General features: G+C 35.3%; 3 protein-coding genes across 11 annotated transcripts in view; 1 reads left to right on the forward strand and 2 right to left on the reverse strand.

The window, feature by feature from the left end:
* The first annotated feature begins 7,669 nt into the window (after window positions 1-7,669).
* Window positions 7,670-9,873, forward strand: LOC100882202 (RPA-interacting protein alpha). The gene is made up of 3 exons (XM_003708033.3): window positions 7,670-7,901; window positions 8,032-8,269; window positions 8,352-9,873. The coding sequence occupies exons 1-3, from the start codon at window positions 7,773-7,775 to the stop codon at window positions 8,681-8,683; spliced, it is 699 nt and encodes a 232-aa protein (XP_003708081.2). The 5' UTR covers window positions 7,670-7,772; the 3' UTR covers window positions 8,684-9,873.
* The window catches only part of Mondo (MLX interacting protein mondo), a 31,353-nt gene continuing 15,537 nt past the window's right edge, over window positions 8,955-24,770 (reverse strand). For 4 of the 9 annotated variants that reach the window (XM_012296558.2, XM_012296557.2, XM_012296559.2 and 1 more), the window contains 14 exons: window positions 20,974-21,080; window positions 15,697-15,770; window positions 15,404-15,529; window positions 14,463-14,676; window positions 14,209-14,304; window positions 13,858-14,131; window positions 13,243-13,786; window positions 12,948-13,127; window positions 12,695-12,839; window positions 12,299-12,534; window positions 11,718-12,172; window positions 11,460-11,583; window positions 11,250-11,379; window positions 8,955-10,802 (listed from right to left, as the gene is read on the reverse strand). In XM_012296558.2, coding sequence (XP_012151948.2) covers window positions 10,681-10,802; window positions 11,250-11,379; window positions 11,460-11,583; window positions 11,718-12,172; window positions 12,299-12,534; window positions 12,695-12,839; window positions 12,948-13,127; window positions 13,243-13,786; window positions 13,858-14,131; window positions 14,209-14,304; window positions 14,463-14,676; window positions 15,404-15,529; window positions 15,697-15,770; window positions 20,974-21,080 — 2,827 coding nt within the window. In that variant the 3' untranslated portion in view covers window positions 8,955-10,680. Of the gene's footprint in view, window positions 10,803-10,986; window positions 11,038-11,249; window positions 11,380-11,459; window positions 11,602-11,717; window positions 12,173-12,298; window positions 12,535-12,694; window positions 12,840-12,947; window positions 13,128-13,242; window positions 13,787-13,857; window positions 14,132-14,208; window positions 14,305-14,462; window positions 14,677-15,403; window positions 15,530-15,696; window positions 15,771-16,497; window positions 16,831-18,576; window positions 18,737-20,973; window positions 21,081-24,770 lie in introns of those variants that run through there. The other 5 variants (XM_076530689.1, XM_012296564.2, XM_076530690.1 and 2 more) reach the window with 5 other exon arrangements.
* On the reverse strand, window positions 16,775-18,284 carry LOC143264343 (uncharacterized). Its single transcript, XM_076531169.1, has 3 exons — window positions 18,281-18,284; window positions 17,359-18,176; window positions 16,775-17,326 (listed from the first exon to the last, which is right to left on the reverse strand). The coding sequence occupies exons 1-3, from the start codon at window positions 18,282-18,284 to the stop codon at window positions 17,171-17,173; spliced, it is 978 nt and encodes a 325-aa protein (XP_076387284.1). The 3' UTR covers window positions 16,775-17,170.

The following is a 24,770-nucleotide window of genomic DNA, read 5'->3' on the forward strand; positions in this document are numbered from 1 at the left end:
AAATAAAATTAGGATGAGATTTGAAACCTCAAAACCCGAATTAAAATCTTCAAGAAATCCAAAAGTTCGAAACTCCGACTAAAATAATAAGAAAATGATACATTAAAAACCTGAAATAAAATCATTTTGAAATATGAAAACTTCAGAACCCGAAAAAATGACGAAATATTCAAGAGCCTTAAAATACAAAATAAAATTTCAAAAAAGCTGAAAATAAAAGCATTTACATATTTAAAAAATGCAATTGCAATTGCAATTCCATTTCAATCTTACAAATTAAAATTTCTAAAGACTCTACATGTGCCTCTTGTTCTAAACTTGCACTCGTATAAAGTAAAATTATAGAAAAGAAAAATAAAGAAAATAAAAATAAAGAAAATGAAAAGAAAGTTTGAAGAACTTTCTTTTATGTTTCAATCAATTCACAAGAATAAATTAAATGCTTTAAATGTAAAAGTCTATAATAAATAAAAATAATGAAAAATGTTTAATATGTAAAAAGTTGAAAAATTGTCGTGAAAATGAGTGCAAGGTTGAACAAGAGGCACTAAAAAACGCGTAAGCTTTTCGCCACAGATTGTGACGAAAAACTTACGCCCGAGCCCACCCTTCCTCCCACAGCTCGGAATTAGAATAAAACTAATGCACTGAACATAACTTACCAAAAATTAAATTCTGAAACAGACAAAAATTTGTTAACATAGAAAATTAGGCGAAGGAGTGAAATATTTTGAATAAAATCGCGAAATAAAACCGTAGCCCTCAGCTCGGTATAGTTTTCTAAAGACTAAAAAATCTTTAGAGAACTATACCGATTACCGGGTCACACCACGTGGAGGTGGCTACGATAGTGACCCACCCTAACTCCAAATCCCTTCCACCCTCCAAATGCAACCTCATTTATCAGAAGGATAAATGAGTTCCGACTCTACATAGCTCATAGGCTCGCATATACAAGTTCTTTACCACAATCCAGTAAAGAACTTGTATCACACACGCACACACATACATTAATTTAATACTAATCGCATGGGATCCCACACACGCACGCTTAACTTATTCTAAACGCCGCACGGTGCCTCTCATTCTAAGATTACACTCAAATAATCTATGACGAATTCAAAAAGCAAAGGGGCAAAAAAGAAAGTTAGAAGAACTTTCGCAAAGAAGCTAAAAAAGTTAGAAGAACTTTCGCAAAGAGGTTAAGAAAGTTAGAAGAACTTTCGCAAAGAAGCTAAGAAAGTTAGAAGAACTTTCGCAAAGAAGCTAAGAAAGTTAGAAGAACTTTCGCAAAGAAGGGGACCATTATTTTTCGCCAAGCGAACCTTGCTTTCCATGGGTCAAAGGGTAGTCCAAAGTGGCTTACGTGAACCACGACGGCAAAGATGAACCGAAGATACCTTTGGCAAGAACGAGTGATACACCCCAGTTGGCGGAGGGTTCCCATTTCCCCCAGCGCTCTCGCGTCTTACCACAGAGAGGATACCCAGACCGTGATGCCCCTTGGCAGAATGGCGGCGGGTCGGGGAGGCACATCAGAGTATGAGAGGTGCCAACCCCGATCCGCCCCGCCGGGCAAAGAATATCACTCGCGCTACACCGGCACTTGCAGCTCACCTCTGCCGCGTGTTCACAGCGCTATGAACCCCCAATGATCCACTTGGGCGCAGAACGATTGACAAAAAATAAGTGGGTATACTACAAGCTAACGCGTACAAAGTATGAGAATTGAGAAGATGAGTGCAATTTAGAATGAGAGGCACTTACAAGGACCCACCCGCCCTGCCCACGAGCACACTTAACTTAGAATTAACGCACGCATACAATTAGCTTAAAACTAACGCACGCATCCCTCGATGATCCCTCGATGATCCCTCGATGATCCCTCGATGGATGTCTTCAATGATGACCTATTCATTACCTACAAAATAATTAGTCGTAACAATAAAAAGAAGAAACGGAGAAACAAATGCAATATTAGTAACATTATAATATTTATTCATGCATAATTCATGTCGACTCAATAAAAGTACACCTGTAAAATATACATTATACCTGAGAAATATTCAATTACTTAATTAAAATAAAAACCTGAAACATTCAAATACAATTAAGACACATATGAATAAATAAGTTGTCTGCATAAAATTAAAACCTGAAACATACAAAAATGATTAAGAGAAATATGAAACATTGAAAATTAGTTACATAAAATTAAAGCCCTAAATGTGCCTTTTGTTCTAAAATTGCACTCGTATAAAGTAAGTAAAGTAAGTAAAGAAAAGAGTAAAAGGAGAAAGTTGGAAGAACTTTCTTTTAAGTTTAAAGCAACTTAAATAAAAGTGATAGGCTACTATTACAAACTAAGATCTAACAAGTTACAAAATGGTCGTAAAGATGAGTGCAAGTTAGAACAAAAGGCACTTACAATTTGCGCAAGCTTTTCGTCACGATATGTGACGAAAAACCTGCGCCCGAGCCCACCCTGCCTCCCACAAGCTCGGAATTAAAAAACTAATGCATTAAACTGATGAATTGACTTACCAAAAATTAAATTCTGAAACAGATAAAATTTTATTAAGACAAATATAAATTATTTCATTACTTACGTAAAATAAAAATCTGAAACAGACAAAATTCTATTAACACAGAAAATTGTGGGAGGAAAAGGAAAATTTTTCTTTATTTCATACAAGAATTTCAAAAAATACAAAACGCAATGAAAATTGCGGATTTGAGGAAACGACAGAACTTAGCAAAGAAGAAAACCTAAAACAGATAAAAATTTATTAAGACAGAAATTTGAGAAGAAAGAACGTGATAACTTACCAGGAATTAAATTCTAAAACAACCAAAAATAATTAAGACACATATAAAAAATTCACTTACTTAATTAAAATAAAAATCTGGAGCAGACAAAAATAATTAAGAAACATATGAAGAATTCACTTACTTGCTTAAAATAAAAATCTGAAATAGACAAAAATAATTAAGAGACATATGAAGAATTCACTTACTTAATTAAAATAAAAATCTGGAACAGACAAAAATAATTAAGACATATATGAACAATTCACTTACTTATTTGAAATAAAATTCTGAAACAAACAAAAATTTATTAACACAGAAAATTGTGGGAGGAGGAGCAAAATTTTTCTTTATTTCATACAAGAATTTCAAAAAATACGAAACGCAATGAGAATTGCGGATTTGAGAAAACGACAGAACTTAGCAAAGAAGAAACACTAAACAGACAAAAATTTATTAAGACAGAAATTTGAGAAAAGAGAGCATTAGCTTACCAAAAAATAAAATCTGAAACAGACAAAATTTTATTATCCTATAAAATTGTACGAGAAGAAGTGAAACAACCCTATCCAGAAACCGAAAGCACAATGACAATTACGAAATTAAGATCAATCAACAATAAAACAATTTATTCAAAATCAATTCCTGAAACAGAGAAAAATAATTAACACATAAAAATCGGGGAAATTAAAATCGCGAAGGGATATACAAATCTCGAGAAGCTCGAGATAAAATCGCGAAGGGATACAAAAATTTTTAATTTCATAATTTAATCGCGAAGGGATACAAAAATTTTTAATTTCGTAATTTAATCGTGAAAGAATACAAAAATCTCTAATTTCAAAATGTAATCGCGAAGGGATGCAAAAATCTCTAATTTCGTAATGCAATCGCGAAGGGACACAAAAATCTCTAATCGTAAAATTTAATTGGGCGGGCATAAAAATCTCGAATCGCGAAGGGATACAAAAATCTCTAATCTCAGAATTTAATCGCGAAGTTATGCAAAAATCTTTAATCTCGAAATTTAATTGGGAGGGCATAAAAATCGCGGGTGGCTTTGCTCGTAAAAATTCGAGCAAAACGATACATTTTGTATCGTTCAAAAAACACATGTAAAATGCAAGAAAATAATAGCGAGCATAGTGACAGAATGACTGTCCATCCTAAGATCTTAGGATGGACATTCATTAATAGTTCCCCTCTTCTTTGGCAACTTTTGCCGGGGCTCTTCGGCATATAGCCTCTTCTCTCTTCGGCATAGCCTCACAAAAATCACTCGCGAAATTTTACGGTAACTCGGACATTCTTAGTTTTTACATAAATTTTCAATTTTGGTATCAATCTCCATAAAAAGATAGCAGACAATTTTATAGAAATAAAATTGCAATACTATCCATTTATTTCGATCGACAACAAAATCGAAATTTTATGTAATATATGTATAATAAGTTAATTTGGCAAGAAAAATAATTACTCAAAATAAAAATACGACCAGCGATTCTCAGAATGCGCTGTCCGTAAAAGAATGTCCGAGCGGAATATTTTATTTCACTTCACTTCACTTCACTTTATACTTCATTTTTGCAGTCGGATCTAGAACCCGACTGCGACTTACAAACTAAAAGGCCTGGCCTGAACGAACAATCGAGTTCAAGAGAATATTAAATAAATTCATATTTAATATTTTTCTCTTCTCGATTTTTCGTGAACCCCCCAGATGCAAGCATCTCACGTGTGAGAGAGGAGGAGAGAGAAACGTGAAAGCTTGCTCTGGCCCTACCTACTTAAAACTAACTCATTCACACCAGAAGTAAGCTACCTGCCTGCCTATCGCTATATTTAAAAAATTGCAAAGTCCATTCACACAAAAACACACTCCACGGTTCTCACACATACCACCCGGGTGCAAAAAAGCCTAATCCTAGGGAGTACGTCCCGGGACGTCTCCGACACCCGAGTTCAATACTACATTCACACTCTAAGTTCATACCTTTTTGCTGAAATCGATCGACAATCGACAGTGAACATACATATTTCATTTTCGTACTCTTTCGAATATTCAATGTAATATGCACATGTAATAATTTAAACTACTCATACAATTTTCTAACTTAATTAATTTATAAAATTTTCAAATGACTCTACTTGCATTTTGTATGCATTTTCAAATGACTCTACTTGCATTTTGTATGCATTTTCAAATAAAATTTTGCAAAATTTAAAAAATAAATCGACACAAGGTCCACGACCTAACCACACACACACGTGTAACTTGTGTCGATAATTCACTGTCAATTTGTCGATCGCCAAAATATCTTAAAACTAAACCGTGTCCACCTGCCCTAACCCATGCGAGTAGCATCTAAGCACGCGCATGAGTATAGAGCATAAAAATGAACACGGCCACATGTATTTTGACCTACCAGTTTTCTTCATGTGTGCTGAAAATCCTGAGCTAAAAACATGATTAGAAACATGCTAATAAAGTGTCTTCCAGCAAAAATTGACTTTAACTTTAAAAAATTTTCAAAATGGAAAATGGAAGATCACTTTGCAAAAATCTAAGTATCGGTTGTTTCATTTTTAACAGATTTGTGATATCAAAGTAAATTTCTAAATGACTCAAACATTCGTAAATAACTTTGATATCGAAATCTGTTTTCCGCGAAACTTTCTTGTACATATGTATTTGAGAATTAATAGAATTTATAAAAATGTAAAAAGAATTTAAAAATGACTCTATAATACTACTATGACTCGACAACTACTATGAAATCGGAGGGTCATCCGACTTCTATGTAGTTTTAAAAATTGATAAGAAAAGAAAAAATGTACAAGAAAACCCTGACCTGAGCTAATAAATGAAATAAACAGTTTGTACGAATTTTGCACGATCGTACAGTCGTGGTCACTATGCTCGCTCAAAAATATAAAATACAACCAGTTCCCGTGTCGCTTCGGACCATTCGTCCTACGACATGATGGGAACCGGAGGAATCGTAAAGCATGCGACTCACCGATCGCTGACTTGCACCACTGCGATCGTTTTATCGGTAAGGCATCTGAGACTGCACATCTGGTAGGCATTGCATCTTAGAGATTGATTGGCTGCTTGGCTAATTGGCTGCTTGGCTGCTTGATTGATTGGCTGCTTGGCTGCTTTCATCAGATTTGGATGTGGCGGTTTGGCAGCTGCCCTTCTGTAATCATAACAGAACCACAACGATTAATTAACTGTATTTATCGATTTGCATTTTGATAACATAAATGTTTTCTAACTTCTACTCATGCAAACATGTAATAAACTTTTGATTTTGAACACACAGGTAACTACACATTAAACACCAGTAACAGTTTGTCAAAACACTTAAATAACATAACCATAAAGTACACTCAAACACCAGTAACAGTTTGTCAAAATATTTAAATAAGCATTGCATTAACTATACTAAAGCACTAGTAACAGTATGCAAATGTACTTAAATAACCATTGCACTAAGTACACTCAAACACCAGTAACAATTTGTCAAAATATTTAAATAATAATTGCATAAAATACATTAAAACACTAGTTACAATATGTCAATGCACTTAAATAACCATTGCACAAAGTACACTCAAACACCAGTTACAATTTGTCAAAATATTTAAATAATCATTGCATAAAATACACTAAAGCACCAGTAACAGTATGTCAAAACACTTAAATAACCGTTGCATAAAGTGCACTAATACCCAGTAACGATTTGTAAAAATACTTAAATAATCACTCCACAAAATATATTAAAGCAGTAAAAAATTAATAAAACATTTAAATAACCGCACCATAAAACACACTAATATATCCGTATACACGTGCACAATCAGTTAAGAAAACACACTAGTAAAGTCACTGACACTTGTAAAACAACACCATAAAATTTGTTAATACACCCACATAATTAATAAAAAATATTTATTAAAGCACACTAAACACTTGTATTAGTACACTATGTACATTTATATATCCATATATGCATGCAGGAAACACACCGGTAAAGTCACTGACACTTGTTAAATCACACCATAAAATTTATTAATACACCCGCGTATTTATTAAAAAATATTTATTAAAACACACTAAGCACTTATTAAAGCACAGTAGGTAATACAGGGACAAGCACAATATCGGTAAAGTAAATCCTTGACTCGTACCGGTAAGTGTTGACAGGGCCGACCCGACATCCTCGACTTCCAAAACAAAACTGAGCAGCGGCGACCTCTTCAAGTGTAAGTGCGATTGGTAGTTTACAGTAGCCAATTAGACATCACGTAATCGACCAATAGATCCAATCGAAGTGCAAGAGTGATTGGTAATGTACAGTAGCCAATCAGACATCATGTAATCCACCAATAGCGTGCAGCCACTCTCATTGGTTGCTGTATAATTATTCTAACATCAAATTTTTTATAATTTTATATTTTTTGATAGTTTATTAACAAATTTATTGTTGTAATTATTTAAATTAATTATTTTTTTTAACTTACTCTTGCAGATATGTTGCAAAATGATTGTTAAATGATTTTTCGAACTGTTTCGAACACATAATAATTTTATGTTTTTTAAAAAGTTTTATTCTTATATATCGTTAAAAATTCACATTTACGCGCGGTTTTTTAAAAAGTGACGTCATCAACAAAAATGGAGCACACCGCCATCTCTCCGGCGAACAGGGTGAACTACACGGTTTTGAAACTGTAGTTTCATTAGTTTTTCACGCTGCCACTGGAGGGCGCTACGTGTATCATTTTGAATTTCCCTCTCGTTTACCTAACCTAATCTGACCTATTTAAAAAGAGAGCGTTTTCGAAAGACCAAAGGTGCCGACAGAGACCGCCTCTGGTATACTCTGCGTCACGACAATATAGCGCGAAAAATTTTGCTTCAGTGTACATCTTTTTATTTTTCTAAAATTATACAAATGTTGAAGTGTACAGAAGACATGGAAAATATAACTTTAAGTCCTACGGTAGCTGCAAAGTTAAGAAATAAAGATGCAGTTAACAAAATGAAAAATGGTTCTCCAAAATTTCAAGAAGTTTTCAGAGAGGTTAGAGAACTACCGTTTTCGAGTTTTCAAAACTTTTCAAATTTAACAACAATGATATAATTACAATTCATTGTTGCATATTTTTGATTACGCCGTACTTTGTTATTTATGTAGTTAAATTTTATTTCAGAGGTGTCGACAAAGAATGCGCGAAAAACGAAGACAGTTATTCAATAAAAGTAGATTTGGTTTGGAAATTAATTCAGAAGAAATTCAGGATACTTTATCGCAAATTGTGCGTAAAGAATTGACTGATCTTGCTACTACAGATTTAGATCCAGCTCTGAATCCATTTTCTCCTATAATAAGTGAACCACTTAATCCAGAAGAAGCAATGGAACTAGAAAATGAAATACTTAATGAAGAAGGTACATTTAATACAGCAAGGGATCTAAAGAATAATTTTCTGTTTCAAAAGCTTAAGAATAAAATTTTATGTTGTATTTACAGAACAATGGATATTACAAGAGTATGAAAAAATGTCACAAGAAGAAATTGAATTATTAGCATTAAGTGCAGATCAAGAGAATGAAGAGGTCATTTGTCCTATATGTCAAACATCAAATTTAGCTGAAAATGCAAGGCAGGTAACTTGCACATCTTGTGATTTTAAAGTAAATGGTAGTATAAGTATAAAAGATCTGGGGTATCTTATCAATAAAAGTGCAAATACTCATTCTACTATATGTAGAGAACCACCTGGTTTCCTAGCACTTCCTGAAAATAATATGTCTTTGTATTTAGTTTGTGACAAATGTTCAACTTGGATGTCAGTAATATAAATTTTGATGTTTCTCAATTAGTATATTGACTCAGAGAGTTAAAAATAATCTACTTTATTTGTTTTTGTACAATTAATCAAATTAAGTTATTACTAATTTTTTAATTGACTAGACATTTAAATCTATGTTAAAGTAAAATTCATCATGGACATCATATTGATATCCATTGAAGTAATATAAGACTTTGTAAATATGATCATATTTCCTTCTTTTAAATTAAATATAAAAATAAATTAATTTCAAACAATACAGGAAAGTGAGTGAAGAATAATCGAATTTCAGTTTTCTTTATGGAAGTAAACATTTGAATAACAATACATGAATGTTTATGTGATTATATGATACATATTGTACAAAAAAAAAACATCCCATTATTGATTTTTTATATTCTTCATCGCTTACGCGTACACAATGTAAATTTCGAGTAAAAGACATCTGTATATTGCAAAGATTAAACAAATTATGTTGATTTTATGCTCAACAATCACTGAAAGAGTTTATCATTTAAAACATCCTTTGAGATATAATTAATGTTTAATGACAATAACAACATTACAATATACAGATGTCTTCCATAACTTAAGCTAATATTTAAATTTTATAAATGATTTGTACATTATCACATGAAATTTCGCATTAAAAACTTCACATTTTATAACATCATTAGTATATAATATATACTTATAATTTGTGAGCAACCCATTTTTCATCTCGTACATAGTTCAATTATCTGCAATATAAATTCTTTATTTTTCAAACAGGTATTACTATGCAAGTATTAACAACTATGTATTCGTTATAGTGTACATGGTCGGACTTGATAAAAACGTATAATCTTTGATTTTAAAATTGAATTGCACTTATAAAGGCATAATTTCATAGATAAAATATTTTAGATTTCTGACTTCAGTCTCTCGATATAATTTTATAACACCGGTTTTACCCAGGTACTTCTATTCTCGTGCGGTGTAAAAAGGTTCACATACTTTTTCATTAACAGTTCTTTATTTATCCATTTTCCTAAAAAGGTTCAAAAGCTAAGTGATTAAAAAAGAATTACGTATATTTTAACTGTTATCAAAATATATCGACAACATAACGTATATGTCCATAATATATTTTTACAGAAGTTTTTATCTTAAAGATAGGGGGAAATGTTATCTACAAAAAAAAATAAAAGAAAATAAGAACAATTTTAAAAAACATTGATTTGACTTTCTTATAGAGCAACATGTACTTTAAAGAAATTTACAGTAAAACACAAATGTTTTTTTGTTACTGTCAATATGATCGTACCTAGTCGAAGACGAGCATAGTAAAAATATAGTGGAATGGTTTGCTCTATATACTTTTTATAGTTGTTTCTTAAACGTTACCAAAATATATAGGCAAGTATTATAATGAGTTAAATGAGTCAACAACATAAAATTGCTGCGACAATGTTATCGCAATCCGAAAAGATAAGGAACACAAAATATAATTTTTTTTTGGCGCTAGATGAAAGTGATTACATGATGCGACATAATTACCTAATAAATATAAATGTACTTTACTTTGCTAATATCCGATACAAACATAATTGCGATAACAATATATATAAAAAAAGAAAACATGTTCAAATCTCAATATGTTCCAAATTTGTAACAGTCTATATATATTTTGTTAATTATCTGCAATTAAATTCATGTACATTTTCACGTGCTCTTTCTACAATTAATTATCCCCAAACATCCTTTGATCACAATTTTGAAAACGAGACAGGGAAAAATTGCACTTCGACTTTTATCCACGATCGTTGCGTAAAAAGAAACCTGAAGAAAATCCGCTATGAACAAAAATAAAAGAAAGAAAAGAGAAAAACTGTCATCAGAATTTTCACGTGTCTCTTCTAGAACTGGCTTATGGCTACGGTAACTGTTTTTATTTCGCTCGCCGCTAAATTTCCAACGTACACGCAATTTACGTTTCGCCGGCGAATTTCCATAAATATAAATTGGTCATTGAGTTGATCGTCGCCGTTCTGTATGGTTGACTGCTGCGAGTGCTTCTTCAGGTAGACGACCAGGATCTGATAGAATATCAGTGGCAGTACACAGATATCTGAGGGAGTTCAGAACAGCTGAAAACGATAAGAATGATAACATTACAAACACCTATATTCAACTAAATATTGTAGTTACTGTCCACTGAAAAAATGAAGAGAAGCATACTACTATAACGTAATGTAGTTTTCGAAGAAAGATAAGACAAATACTTAACACGTTGGCTATCATAGTAATGTGGATTATAAAGGATATTAATACCTTAGCGACTGGAAGACTATTAATAGGATTCTTGATGCCAGCAGTTATTGACTGAAAACCAATTAAGAATGCTTTGATTATAAACTATCCACCTATAGTTTAATTAAAATAATAAAGTTTAGAAAAATGATATCCATTATAAGTTACGCAATTTTGGCATTCATAAACATTATGCCGGACACTGATAACCTTCATAGCAGTCAACGTGTTAAGGTTCAGATTTTGGACAGTATTTATTAGGTTGTTTCTTTTCAATTGCAAACCTGGTCTGAGATCGACAAGCGAGCAATGCTGCTCGACCCACAATATTGTACTTCTGTATAAATCTTCTATACTCGCCGTTGATACCGACGTATTGAAGGAAATCATCAAAGGCTCAAGTAATATACTGAACTAATTATTTTATAAGGAGATGTATATTACTATCTATAATTATAAAGGTAAAGTTTTCAACAGAACTTTAAAAAGGATACAATCCAAAATTTCCAATTTTCCCGTGTGCGCGTTCGTACATACTCATCGAACATTTCCTTCATCTTGCTAGTCCTGTGTCTAGAAATTGGAGCACCCGTTGCAGGAAGCATGGATTGGCAATTACTGCAACAGAGCATTCAACTGTAACTGGACATAGCTTTCCTTAACCTGTTAACCAGTATAAGATTCATCTTTGCCGGTTAACAGGTTAAAGTCGATTCTGTTCTTTTTTTTCATTCAAACTTAACTACTATTACCTAATCGACGTATTAAGGCACTCGATTTGATTCCTCAAACTATCCATCTCTTCTTTCAATTGATTTCTTTCCGCCCTAAGTTGCCTGATATAATCAGCCCCCTTTTGCAGCATGGCGGCTTTGCTCAGCTTAGTATTCGGATTCTGACTGAGCTGCGGTATCAAACTGTGTAACATGTCGAATCCGTTCTTAATATTATATCTACGCTTTTGTTCCGCATGAGTATGTCCCACTCTTCTTTGCTCTTTGTACTGTGCTCGATCTGTTTCACCCTTTATGTAACCCCGACTAGGCGACATCGGACTTCCTATACTCATCGGACTGTGCAAAGGGCTGAGACTCAACGCCTGAGGACTGTGCGCGTTAGAACTATCCTTCGGCGATCCAGGACTATTCTGTTGCTGGGTATTTGTATTCAATAACATTTGCTGATTGCAAGTGGACTGTTGCATAGCCTAATAGCACAACATACAACGTATTATATCATTACATAGGACGCATGTTTGCAGTCAGTGTTATATAACAGAAAAGATAACACCTGCATTTGCAAGTATTATTTTTAAAAAGCTACAGTAACTCACGATATGTGATCGTTCGAAACTTTGTACCTGCTGCTGCGGTGGTTGCACTTGCATTGATGAGGTTTGCATCGTTTGAACAGTGACCGGTGTGGTAATATGCTGGGCTGTCGTCACCTGCGTGGGCGAAGCTGAAGGTGGAAGCATTGGTAAGATGTGTTTCATTGTAGCGGCTGTTTGGTCCACTGTCGGCATTATATTATCAGCCGGCATATTCATTGTATGTACACCAGATGTGTCTATGTAACGATATTTGAAGCTGTCATAATATTCTTTGTCGGGAAAATAATACCAGGATTTTGATTTCTCAATAATCATGCGTCAGTTGTCAATGCAACTCAACGAAACTAGTAAAAAGTTACATAACCGTACAAATATTACGTTTCTTGTAATACATACTATTGGTGAGTAACTGTGCGAGCAAAACATTGTTATTTAGATTTAGCGCGGGATCGCTCGCCGCTGATACTAATGGCGGTGGATGCATTCGTGGAGCAGTTAACGACGAACTACTTCGAGATCTATTCCTCGTTTTCATCTGGTACTGAAAGACAAAACATACAATGCCGTTACGCTAAGAAAAAGAAACTACATCATTCGTAAAAATATCTCTGACAACATGTGATAAGTATCCTAATTTACAAATATGAACCTTGGGTACAGCGAAAACTTCCTCCTTCTCCGAATTCAATGCACCAGGTTGAGGTAACAATTTGCCGTGTTGTACGGTTGTTGGTGTGCTGAGATCCAAACCGGAGGGTCTGCACTGTAACAGTATCGGCGATTGAGACGGTTGCTCCGCGGAAACCGATACGACTTGTGGTGGGTGTGTCTGAAAAAAAAAAGTAACGCGATAATCCTATTCTGCAGTTAATCGCACAGTTTCCAGTATTGATAAATTATTCAAACGAAGCAGTGCGAAGTAACTGCTTCGTCGTGCTATGTACCTTGAAATTATTCGCATTGAATTTACATTGATGCGCATTAAAGCTTTGCGGGAGAGCGGAGAACTTGTAACACTGTTGCGGTTGAACGACTTTGTAAGGCTTGGTGGACACAGGCGCGACTGGTGGCAAAGGTCTGATGGCTCTGTGTTGCGTGGTCACCGTGGAATTCGTCTGTCCAAAATTTTGTTGCACAGTTACCAGATTCTGAACGTGACCGGTGATGGGTGAAATTTGATTGGCGTGCACGGATTGATCGTTTAACGCTGCCAATTGCATTTGATTCTGAACAGGTGTCAACTGAACGGTTTGTATCTCCATAGCATAGGACTGCTGAGAACCCTGCTGGTAAGCAGAATTCTGTTGCTGCGTTGTTCTCTGATACGCGTTCTGCGGCGGTTGTTGTTGCTGCTGTTGCTGAGCCTGCTGAATCACTCGACTAGTTCTCGAAGAGACCCTACTAGGTCGACTCTTTTCCCTGACAGGTTGACTCGTTGGAGGTGGTTCATAACTTTGTTGTATAGCGTTATAATTCTCGCCAAGAGTTCTAAAACGTACACGTAGTGGTTGAAGCATGACATTCGTCGAATGACAAATCACTCAAGAACTAAAACTCACATGTTATTCCTGAACGCATTCGTTGGCTCCGGTTGAGGTTGAGTATATATCTTGGCGGTGTATTGAAGATTTTGTATAGTACCTGCCTGCTCGTTCTGAGTTAACGCTTGCTGCTGTGAAGCTTGTTCATTCTTCACTGCCGACTCTTGGCTTAGCTCGTTAATTTGATTCATAGGCGTCATCAGGTCGAGATCAGGATAGTTCGCGTTCAAGGTACTATTTCGAAACATATCGTCCTCCTCGGGGACGGGGGGTAATTTCGAATTAAAAAATTCTGAAACACGATCGATATTTACATTTCGCAATCGTTTCACTAATGAAGAATCGTGGATATAAACCTTGACCATTTACCTTGTAGTGGCTCAAGAGTGTCCATAAAATCATCTAAATTTGGCTGGAGCGGTCCAAGGCTGGGTTGTATAAAATCCGCCAGACTAGCTCCTCGCGCTACAAACAAATAAAATTCATTGACATACGATACTTCGTATTTTATGCTCTTCGACAATATTCAAACAATCGAAACATTTCTTTCTCTGTACACGTAACGATCGTGTTATCGTTCTGTCGTTCGTCTGCGTACACAGCTACTTGAATTAGCGAGTTACCAATTTCTCTGGGATCGGGAAAGTATATTGGTTGATTCGAACTGATTGTTGAAAATAACGTATCAGTCATAAGCTCCATGTAATCCTCATCAACCATCATACTCTCTCCTCCTGGAGTCCCACTGGTCCCTCCGTGTATGTTGCCTGTACCTGCTCCATAATTGCCCGAGGTTCCCAATCCATTGTCCCAATCTAACACATCCATCGATTCCATCTGAAACGATTGTATCTTTCATTAGACCTTAGGTATTTCATAATGCGTGTACGTTTCATTGGGCTGCAATTTCGTGTCTTTTCAATAGAATATTTAGCTTAGACTCGTTATATTGCCACGGGTACAACGGTGGACAATTCTTGAATTATTGCAGTGATTAAGTCCATGGATCCAGAGATACGTTGCGATATATCAGGTAAGAATACGTGTCGATATATCGAATGGGAAGTGTGTTGAAATACAACGCGTGAGACTGCATCACGATACAACACGTGAGACGCTGCATCATAACACAACGCGTGAGAACGCCACGTGACGATATACAACCACGTGAAGATACAGTGCATCACAATACAATATGGCACATGTCGAGAATAAAATATGTGAGAAATTTACGCGTCAACACACGAAGTATAGCGTGTGGGAATATAGCTCACTGAAATACAACGCGCAAAAATACAATACATGGGAATACAACGCGTTGAACATACAATGAATCGCAGTACGTGTGAGATTTTTACATGTTAAAATAACACGCGTGAAATACAACAAGATAAGAATGGAGTATGAATCTGATGACAATATAACTAGTGGCGATGTAACATATACTGCAACGTTCTCCATGGATCCTGTCTTATGCTGTTGGCAGGGAATAACTCTGTGCATAAAAGTCCATATGACGGCAATATAACGAGAGTGCAGTATAGTTAGATGAATATATAAATACCATCTCGGTGCCATCCTTGTTCGTCCAGCCAAGGATCTTGTTTCGGTAGAACATACGCCATTTCTTGTATTCCGCAGTAACCGCAGCAAGTTTTCGCTTCCAGTATTTGCCTTCTAAGACGACCGCCTGATAAGAAAGTTGATTTACGCATGAATACGGTTTCTTACAATGGATCGTTCGATTAACGATAAACGATAACGCCTTAGCTTTTAAATAATTTATTAATAAATTATCGACTGGTTATCAGTTTAATGAAAACCGGGACGTTATTGATAAGCGATCGCAATACGTACCTCGGGTTTATTATGAGTATCAACATCCAACGGAGACGCGAACTGGCACACCAGCGTGTTCTGCTTCAGTATAACTGCAAACGAATCGAAAACTTTATCGAACTCTATCTTTTCCAAATATTGCTATATTATCCACAATATTATTTTATAGCGAAAGATATCTTGAACTGGTTCGATTCGATCAGACTTTGGTAGCGCGATTCGAAGGAACCACAACGGATATGCAGTTCTAAAAGTAGATGCAACGTGTTTTTTAGCTAACAGAGAGGTTGACCTTCTTCGAGTAACCAGGAAATTCACAAACATGAAACACGTTCGGTGATTTCATTTATGCAGATTTGGATCGGTATGCAGGGTGCGGCACCGATCGCCATACTTTAATTATTCCACGGTTTGGTCGTGAAAATATATTACTAAATCTTTACATGTACGCTATTCAAATTTATTCATTCTGACCTTCGAAAAATGAACAAAGTTATCAAAACGAGTTCAAACATTGCAGATAACTCGTGTACAAGCTTCGAGAAGAGTTGTACAGCTGAAAACTTTATTGCAAAATTATTCTGCAAACTCAAAATGATAAACAAAGTGACAAGGAACACTTCCAGTTTTGTCATCAAGTATACAGATTTTTATTGAAAGATCTTGCACGTTAAGACCTTATCAAAGACCGAGATTTTTCAAGATTTTCAAGAGAAATTACCATGTACTTGAAGGTGCACTAAAATTTTAACGAAAGATCTTGCACGTTAAGACCTTATCAAAGATCTCCGATTTTTCAAGATTTTCAAAAGAAATTACCATGTACTTAAAGATGAACTAGAATAACCGCAAATATTCTAAGTCCTCTTTCTCGACTAGTTAGCTGCCTTTCGAGTGACGATGAACGATACATTTAGCGCAACGGAACAGAGACGCGGACGTCCCGATGCCGATTTTGCGGCGACGCATTTTGTATCGCAGTCGCGAAATACTTTCTCGTATCAGTGACGGTGGATACAAAGTCCCGCCACGAACTGCGAAACGAATTCTTCCTGAACGTTCGATTCTCGAACTCGCTCGGTTTCAGGCCTTTCACTTGTTTACCGATGCTCCTCTGCTCTCTTCGACGCCCTCGCTGCGATACTTCCCTTTCTTTGCAAAAAATTGAGATCATGTGTCATTTATATTGAATTATGTGTCATTTATATTGTATCTTGTGATATTTTCGTTAATTACGAGTGTCGTTACGTTTATTAGCATTGCATTAATTTTGCTGAATGATTATGTTGGAAGTGGGAGATGTTTTGGTTGTGGACTGGACCTTTGGGGATGCTGGGACTTTGGAAGATTAGCACTTTTGGGAGATCTTGGGAATTGAGGCAGGAGAGTGGGGAGTTTTGGAAATTTTGGGCGGTAGAACTTGGGGATTTTGGGAATTTGGAACCTTGGAGTTTGGGGTTGATGAAATTTGGAATTTTGGAATTTTGGAACGTTAAGAGTTGGGAGATGTGGAGGTTGGGGACTTTGGGAATTTGGAATCTTGGAACTTCGGAATTTGGGAATTTGGAATCTTGGAACTTGGGAGTTGTAGAAATTTGGAATTTTGGAAATTTGGAACCTTGGGATTTGGGGATTTGGGAATTGGAACCTTGGAATTTGGGGGTTGTAGAAATTTGGAACCTTGGGATTTGGGGGTTGTAGAAATTTGGAACCTTGGGATTTGGGGATTCGGGAATTGGAACCTTGGGATTTGGGAGCTGTAGAAATTTGGAACCTTGGGATTTGGGGATTCGGGAATTGGAACCTTGGGATTTGGGGGTTGTAGAAATTTGGAACCTTGGGATTTGGGGATTCGGGAATTGGAACCTTGGGATTTGGGAGCTGTAGAAATTTGGAACCTTGGGATTTGGGGATTCGGGAATTGGAACCTTGGGATTTGGGAGCTGTAGAAATTTGGAATCTTGGGATTTGGGGATTTGGGAATTGGAACCTTGGGATTTGGGGGTTGTAGAAATTTGGAACCTTGGGATTTGGGGATTCGGGAATTGGAACCTTGGGATTTGGGAGCTGTAGAAATTTGGAATCTTGGGATTTGGGGATTTGGGAATTGGAACCTTGGGATTTGGGGGTTGTAGAAATTTGGAACCTTGGGATTTGGGGGTGTGGGAATTGGAACCTTGGGATATGGGAATTTGGGAATTGGAACCTTGGGATTTGGGGGTTGTAGAAATTTGAAACCTTGGAACTTGGGAATTGTGGGAATTTGGAACCTTGGAACTTGGGAATTGTGAGAATTCGGAACCTTGGAATTTGGAATTTTGGGAATTTGAAACCTTGGAATTTGGGGATTGTGGGAATTTGGAACCTTGGAACTTGGGAATTGTGAGAATTCGGAACCTTGGAATTTGGAATTTTGGGAATTTGAAACCTTGGAATTTGGGGATTGTGGAAATTTGGAATCTTGGAACTTGGGAATTTGGAACCTTGCAAATTAAGACCTTAAAATTGACAAATTAAAAAAATTGAAGAACTCCAACCTTATGAACTTGGAAACCCTGTTACAATATTTGAAACATCGACAACCGCATCAAGACCACGTAACCCATACTAAACAGCCCATAAAAAGTTTAATAAAGAACCCATCCGCTACTAATAATAGTCTACTTATTAATAGTACAAATATCCAAGCGCAGAAATAAGTAGTTGACCGAAGGAACCTCAAAGACATTGACTTCAATTCCCCTTAACCCTTTCACTTAGTTCACACGTGTGACACTTCAAATAAATACATATTTTTAACTACCGTTTAAATCTTTCTAAACTTTCAAAGAACAATAAAAAAAAGTAAACGATGCAATTTGACACTCTGAATCCAAAATCCAAATTTCCAAAATTTACCTCGCTTCCGTATTGAACACACAACTTAAACTCCGGTACCGTCGCGGAAGTAGAACAGAGGAGCAAAGTCGAAGAAACAAATTAATCGATTATTATTAATTATTAATCGGTCCTAATTCTAAACCGCGGAAATAATGTTATTTGGTGGACGTAGAACGGCAGTGGTCGCGAAACTGAGTCAGTTTGACTGGAAAACTTATAGAAACGAGGTGACAGCATCGATGGCGGGGATTCTTTGTCACTGCTGTGTCACGTGCAAGATATTTCTTTATCTTGTAGAATAGCGAGTCGACTATCTACCGCGTATCGCTTTATTTTCGCGGCTGGATATCTTGAATCAATTTAATTTGGCTTTAGATTACGCTTTATCTCGCCAAATTTGTTTTTCGATTGTAACTCGATGGAAAACGGCTGAGGTTTCCAAACATTTCGATTACACCCTTTCTCATCCACATCTTTTGTCATTCTTCTGTGTTTATTCTTGTCACACATTCTTTTCTTTTAGACTGTTCAATTTTATTTATTATTTTTTTAATGTTCAGATAAATCAAATTTAGTTTGATGAATATATTAATGGTCGGAAATAAAATGAAATATTTTTATTATGAATTAAAGATGAAATTAGATGCACTTATAATAAAAAATATGATTAGATCAATCATAGATAAATGTGTGATTAGATGTATTTTATATTGAAAATATCATTATATTGCATTGATATTAAAAATATAATTAAATCAATTCAAAAGTGAAAACATAATTAAGTCAGTTCAAAATGAACATAATTAAATTAATTCATAATTAACAACATAATTAAGTCAGTTCAAAATGAACATAATTAAGTCAGTTCAAAATGAACATAATTAAATTAATTCATAATTAACAACATAATTAAGTCAGTTCACAATGGACATAATTAAATTAATTCATAATTAAAACCATAATTAAGTCAGTTCACAATGGACATAATTAAATTAATTCATAATTAAAAACATAATTAAGTCAGTTCAAAATGAACATAATTAAATTAATTCATAATTAACAACATAATTAAGTCAGTTCAAAATGAACATAATTAAATTAATTCATAATTAACAACATAATTAAGTCAGTTCACAATGGACATAATTAAATTAATTCATAATTAAAAACATAATTAAGTCAGTTCAAAATGAACATAATTAAATTAATTCATAATTAAAAACATAATTAAGTCAGTTCACAATGGACATAATTAAATTAATTCATAATTAAAAATATAATTAAGTCAGTTCACAATGGACATAATTAAATTAATTCAAAATCAAAGGCATAAATAAGCCAGTACAAAATTAAAAATATAATAAAGTAAGTCCAAAATGAAGAATATACTTCAAAATCAAAGACACGACTAAAGTAACTAAAAATTAAAAGTATGCCTCAGGCAACTAAAAACAAAAATTACAACAAAGTAAGATCAAAATAAGAAACGTAATGAAACCAACTCAAAATTAAAAGTCCGAAAACAATAAAAAAAGAAGATATATTTAAAGTGAAGGCTCGATAAGGCTCGATCGGTCGTAGCCGATATACAAAAATAATTTGGATCAACGTGACCCAGGATCGAGTTCAAACGATTGCAATATCCATGTTTAATTTTAAAATAACAATAAAGAAGTAGATTGGCTACAGTGCCTTCCTCTTTCGGCGACGCGACGTTTGTTAATCAACGCCGTGACCCGCGATCTGTATCTGTTGACTGTGACAGCTCATCCGTAGTAAATAAAAAGTAGCGACGAGGAATAAAAAACTAAAATGTAGGCGCGACGTTATCGACCAGGGTTATCGTGCGAAACGCTACGTAATGGTAAGTAAAATCTGGTCAGTCAATGCGCCTTGTGTTTCGCGTAATACTTCCGGTTACTGGATCGCTCAAACGATTACAAGTGTCGAACTATTCAATGAATCCTTCATTTACGTGTTTAGTTACGGATGTAGCTTTTCCTCGCCCGACGTTTACAACATAATTAGACATTAACAGCGCGCTTAGTTGTAAGAATCTTTCGCTGTGTTACGTAATCGTAGACCCTCGCTAAAATTTCATGAATGAGTTACTGAAACGCAGATGCGTATTTTTGTGAATGGACATTGATCCGACTTAATGAGCTCGAGCAATTTTTCGATGACGTACGTTTGAGTAAAAGGGATTTCATTCAAGAGAGTTTCATAATTTTTGTCAATCAGTACATGATTATATTGATCAGTACATGATTGTACTGATCAGTACATCACGCTTCATTTATCTTAGAACATGCTAATCAGCGAAAGATACACCTCTATAATAATAGAGTTTTCCACGTAATAACGTGGAACGTAATTATCTTAAATTCTAAAGAATAAAATAGTAAAAGTCCTTACATTGCATGTGCCAACATCGCCAGATGACGTTGTTCAGTCTGATCTTGTCCTTCCATCTCAGCCTGATTCCTTTGAACCGATTCCACTTGGGCGATGTCAATTTCTGTCTGGAACAAATTCAAATGCCCATACGTCATACCTACTGTAGACCAAACTGATCAATTAAAAAAAAAACAATAATTATCCTCGATCGTATGTTATACAGAATCGGTAATACATTTGTTGTCGGTTACCAGATAAGTTAACGCTAAACCCACTCCCTCGCAATATCGGGTGCTCGATTGTCAGCGCTAAATGCCCTATTAAACGATAACGCATTCGCTACCGCTTATACTCAATGTCCACGTCAAATGACGACGCGTTACGTATCGAAGCGTTATAGGATGATGCGGTGTAACTCGCTGCAGTGTGTTTTGATGAGCTGTAATTTATCTTGTATTTTGGTGTTATTTGATGCGCTGCACTAGGGCGCACATGGGTGTACATGGGTGCGCTGTAATTGGGAACGTTATAATCCGATACGCTGTGATTCGACGCGTTGTGTTTGCGCTGTACTTCAACGTATTGTGTTTTGACGCGCTGTAATTTGGTGCGTTGTGTTTCGATGTGCTGTGGTTCCACGCGTTGTACTTCGATGCGCTGTAATTCGAAGCGTGGTACTTTGATGCGCAGTAATTCAAAGCGTGGTGCTTCGATGCGTTGTAATTCGAAGCGTGGTACTTCGATGCGCTGTAATTCCAAGCGTGGTACTTCAATGCGCTGTAATTCAAAGCGTGATACTTCGGTGCGCTGTAATTCGAAGCGTGGTACTTCGATGCGCTGTGATTCGAAGCAGTGGAATTCGATGCGCTGTAATTCGAAGCGTGGTACTTCGATGCGCTGTGATTCGAAGCAGTGAAATTCGATGCGCTATGATTCGAAGCGTGGTACTTCGATGCGCTGTAATTCGAAGCTTGGTACTTCGATGCGCTGTACTTCCAAGCGTGGTACTTTGATGCGCTGTAATTCGAAGAGTGGTACTTCGATGCACTGTAATTTGAAGCGTGGTACTTCGATGCGCTGTAATTCGAAGTGTTGTACTTCGATTCGCTGCAATTCGGCGCGTTGTACTTCAATGCAAAGTATTTCAACGCGTTGTAATTCAGCGCGTCAAGTCTCGATGCGCAGTAATTCGGCGCAATACACTTCCCTGCGCAGTAGATCTGCGCATTGAATATTCTGCATTGAATATTCTACGCTATGATGCGCAATAATTCATTTCGATTCACAACGCGTCATACAAATCTTCCCTTCTACCATAAATTAACACATTAAAATTTCAGAAAAATATGATAACTGAACGCGAGAAACGTAAACGATGTTATCGATTGAAATAGTTAAAGCAAACTGATAGATGGTTCGTCATAAAAGGCTTAACGTAATCACCGCAGCTTTACAGTTGCTATGCCTCTGTAAAAGCTAATCCATCAATTAAAGCGGTATCTTCTTCCGCCTCGTGATTCTTGGTAATCGAAAGCTCTGCGGGTTTTACGCGTTGGAAAAGCTCATTTACAAGGTTCAAAGCTCTGTAACGTGTTCCCTTGTAACTCATATCGGAGTTTCGGATTAGCGGATCATGCGGAACTATCGTTGGAGAACCGCACTCGATCCCTGTTTACTCGAGCGCGGCAAATGCTCAACAGTGTTTGCTCGACTGAGGCGAATGCCGTTCTAAATATAAATGAACAGTGGAAGGAAATAAGCAGGGAAAACGAATTAAGATTTTCCACGGATCTGTCCTGTCACTGGGAAACCCCGAATATCGAGTGAAAGTCATTTGAATCGATGTTGTGTTCGAATTTACGTTGTTTTTCTCTCGTATCGTATTATTTCTGTTGAATTTCCATAGTAAAGTGGCAAAAATAAATTTAATAAGAAGTCGATAACATTTACTGATGTCGGTAATAAGACGTCGATAATTATGTATGTTAGATTATCGATTATTTATATGATGCCACTCGTTTAAATTTTGATTCGCAAATGTTAAATAAAAATAATTCTGATATTCTCTTTCGTGTTTGTTTCTCTTCATAAAAATTCTGATTTCGCACGGATATAATAGAACAAGTTATTTAAGTAGTTCTTCCTTAGTTTTCTTCATTTAAATATATAAAGTTTTTTTCAAAAAGTTATAAGTGTTCTGTTTAATTATTTAGTATTTCTTTATTTGTTTAATACTCATAACCATATTCCATTAGGTTATGGGCCCAGGTCACGTATAATTTTAAGTGTTTTTGTGTTTGCTTTTGTGTTTAATTGTTTAGTATTTATTTTTAAATCGTTTGAATATTAAAAGACTTTGATAATGGATGCATCAAATAAAAAGAACATTCCACAATTTAATGGTTCTAAGTACAACGCATGGAAACATAGAATTCGTAATCTGTTATACGAACTGGACGTTTTGAAAGTTGTTGATGAGCAGCCACCATTTCCGCTTACCGAAGAATGGTCGAAGGCAGAGCGAATTGCTAAATGCACCATCGTTCAATATTTGGCGGATACACACTTAAAATACGATACAGAGGGAAGTACAGCAAAATCAATTTTACTAAATTTAGATAGTGTATATGAAAGTCAAAGTACGGCTACTGAATTGTCTATTCGAAAAAAATTATTAAGATTGAAAATGAAAAATGATAGTTCATTAAAAGATCACTTTGAAATATTTGATGATTTAATAACGGAATTGTCAGCTGCGGGCGTGACAGTACGGGAAAATGAAATAATTTCAATTTTATTGTCCAGTTTACCAGAAGCATATGAAACTGTATCAACTGTTATTGAGACAATGATGACCGAGGCCAAAATTACCTTGGACATTGTTAAAAAGAGGCTGTTTGATTATGAAACCAGAATAAAGAGTGAAAAGATAGATACCAGCGCAAAAGTTTTGCATGCTGAAGCTGAAAATTACCGGTCGAACAATTTTGAGAGTGCCCGGTTCAGAAGAGGTAATCATAGGGGTAATAGAAGAAGAGTAACCATGTTTAAATCAAACAAGCAGAAATTTGCTGGTAAATGCCACCAATGTGGTAGGAAAGGTCATAAAATAAAGGAGTGCTATTATTATAAAAAGAAATTACAGTATAGAGCAGAACAAAATGATAAAAATCGTAATTTACATCTAGTTCAAACAACTCAGGCAACAACTAGTAATGATGTATCCGGCTTTGCTTTCATGACTGGAAATTATGAAGTTAAGTATACAGACAAATTATTATTTATCTTGGATTCGGGAGCATCAGATCATATTGTGAATGATGAAAAGGTATTTTTAAGCATACATGTGCTTAATCCACAAATAAAGATATCAATAGCGAAGCATGGACAACATATAATGGCTTTGAAGAAAGGAAATGTATCTGTAACTACCAATATGGGAATTAACTGTATTTTAGAGGATGTATTATACTGCCCAGATGTATCATATAATTTATTATCTGTAAGGAAATTACAACAAAAAGGAATGAGAATTATTTTTGATGAAAGGGGAGTTGAAATAACTAAAGATGGTAATATGGTAATGTACGGTAAGCCTTTAAATAATTTAATATGTATAGATTTTGAAATTATAAGAAAAAGGGTAAATTTATTTAATTCCTATATGTCCAATAGAGTAGCAAATAGTTATGAATTGTGGCATAGACGATTAGGACATATGGGAAAAATAAAATTTTTAGAATTGAAAAATAAACAAATGGTGGAGGATGTGATGTTTTTAGAAAAAGTATTTCCAGATGATAGGTTATGTGAAG

The sequence above is a fragment of the Megachile rotundata genome, chromosome 4 (assembly GCF_050947335.1).
Source record: "Megachile rotundata isolate GNS110a chromosome 4, iyMegRotu1, whole genome shotgun sequence".
NCBI classification, from domain to species: Eukaryota; Metazoa; Arthropoda; class Insecta; order Hymenoptera; family Megachilidae; genus Megachile; species Megachile rotundata.

Coding starts and splice junctions, on each gene's coding strand:
- LOC100882202 (XM_003708033.3), top strand. CDS start 7,773: ATGTTGAAGTGTACAGAAGACATGGAAAATATAACTTTAAGTCCTACG. Junction 7,902..8,031: donor TTCAAGAAGTTTTCAGAGAG/GTTAGAGAACTA, acceptor ATTTTATTTCAG/AGGTGTCGACAAAGAATGCG. Junction 8,270..8,351: donor TGAAATACTTAATGAAGAAG/GTACATTTAATA, acceptor TTGTATTTACAG/AACAATGGATATTACAAGAG.
- LOC143264343 (XM_076531169.1), bottom strand. Junction 17,327..17,358: donor TACAACCCCCAAATCCCAAG/GTTCCAAATTTC, acceptor CCAAATTCCAAG/GTTCCAATTCCCAAATCCCC.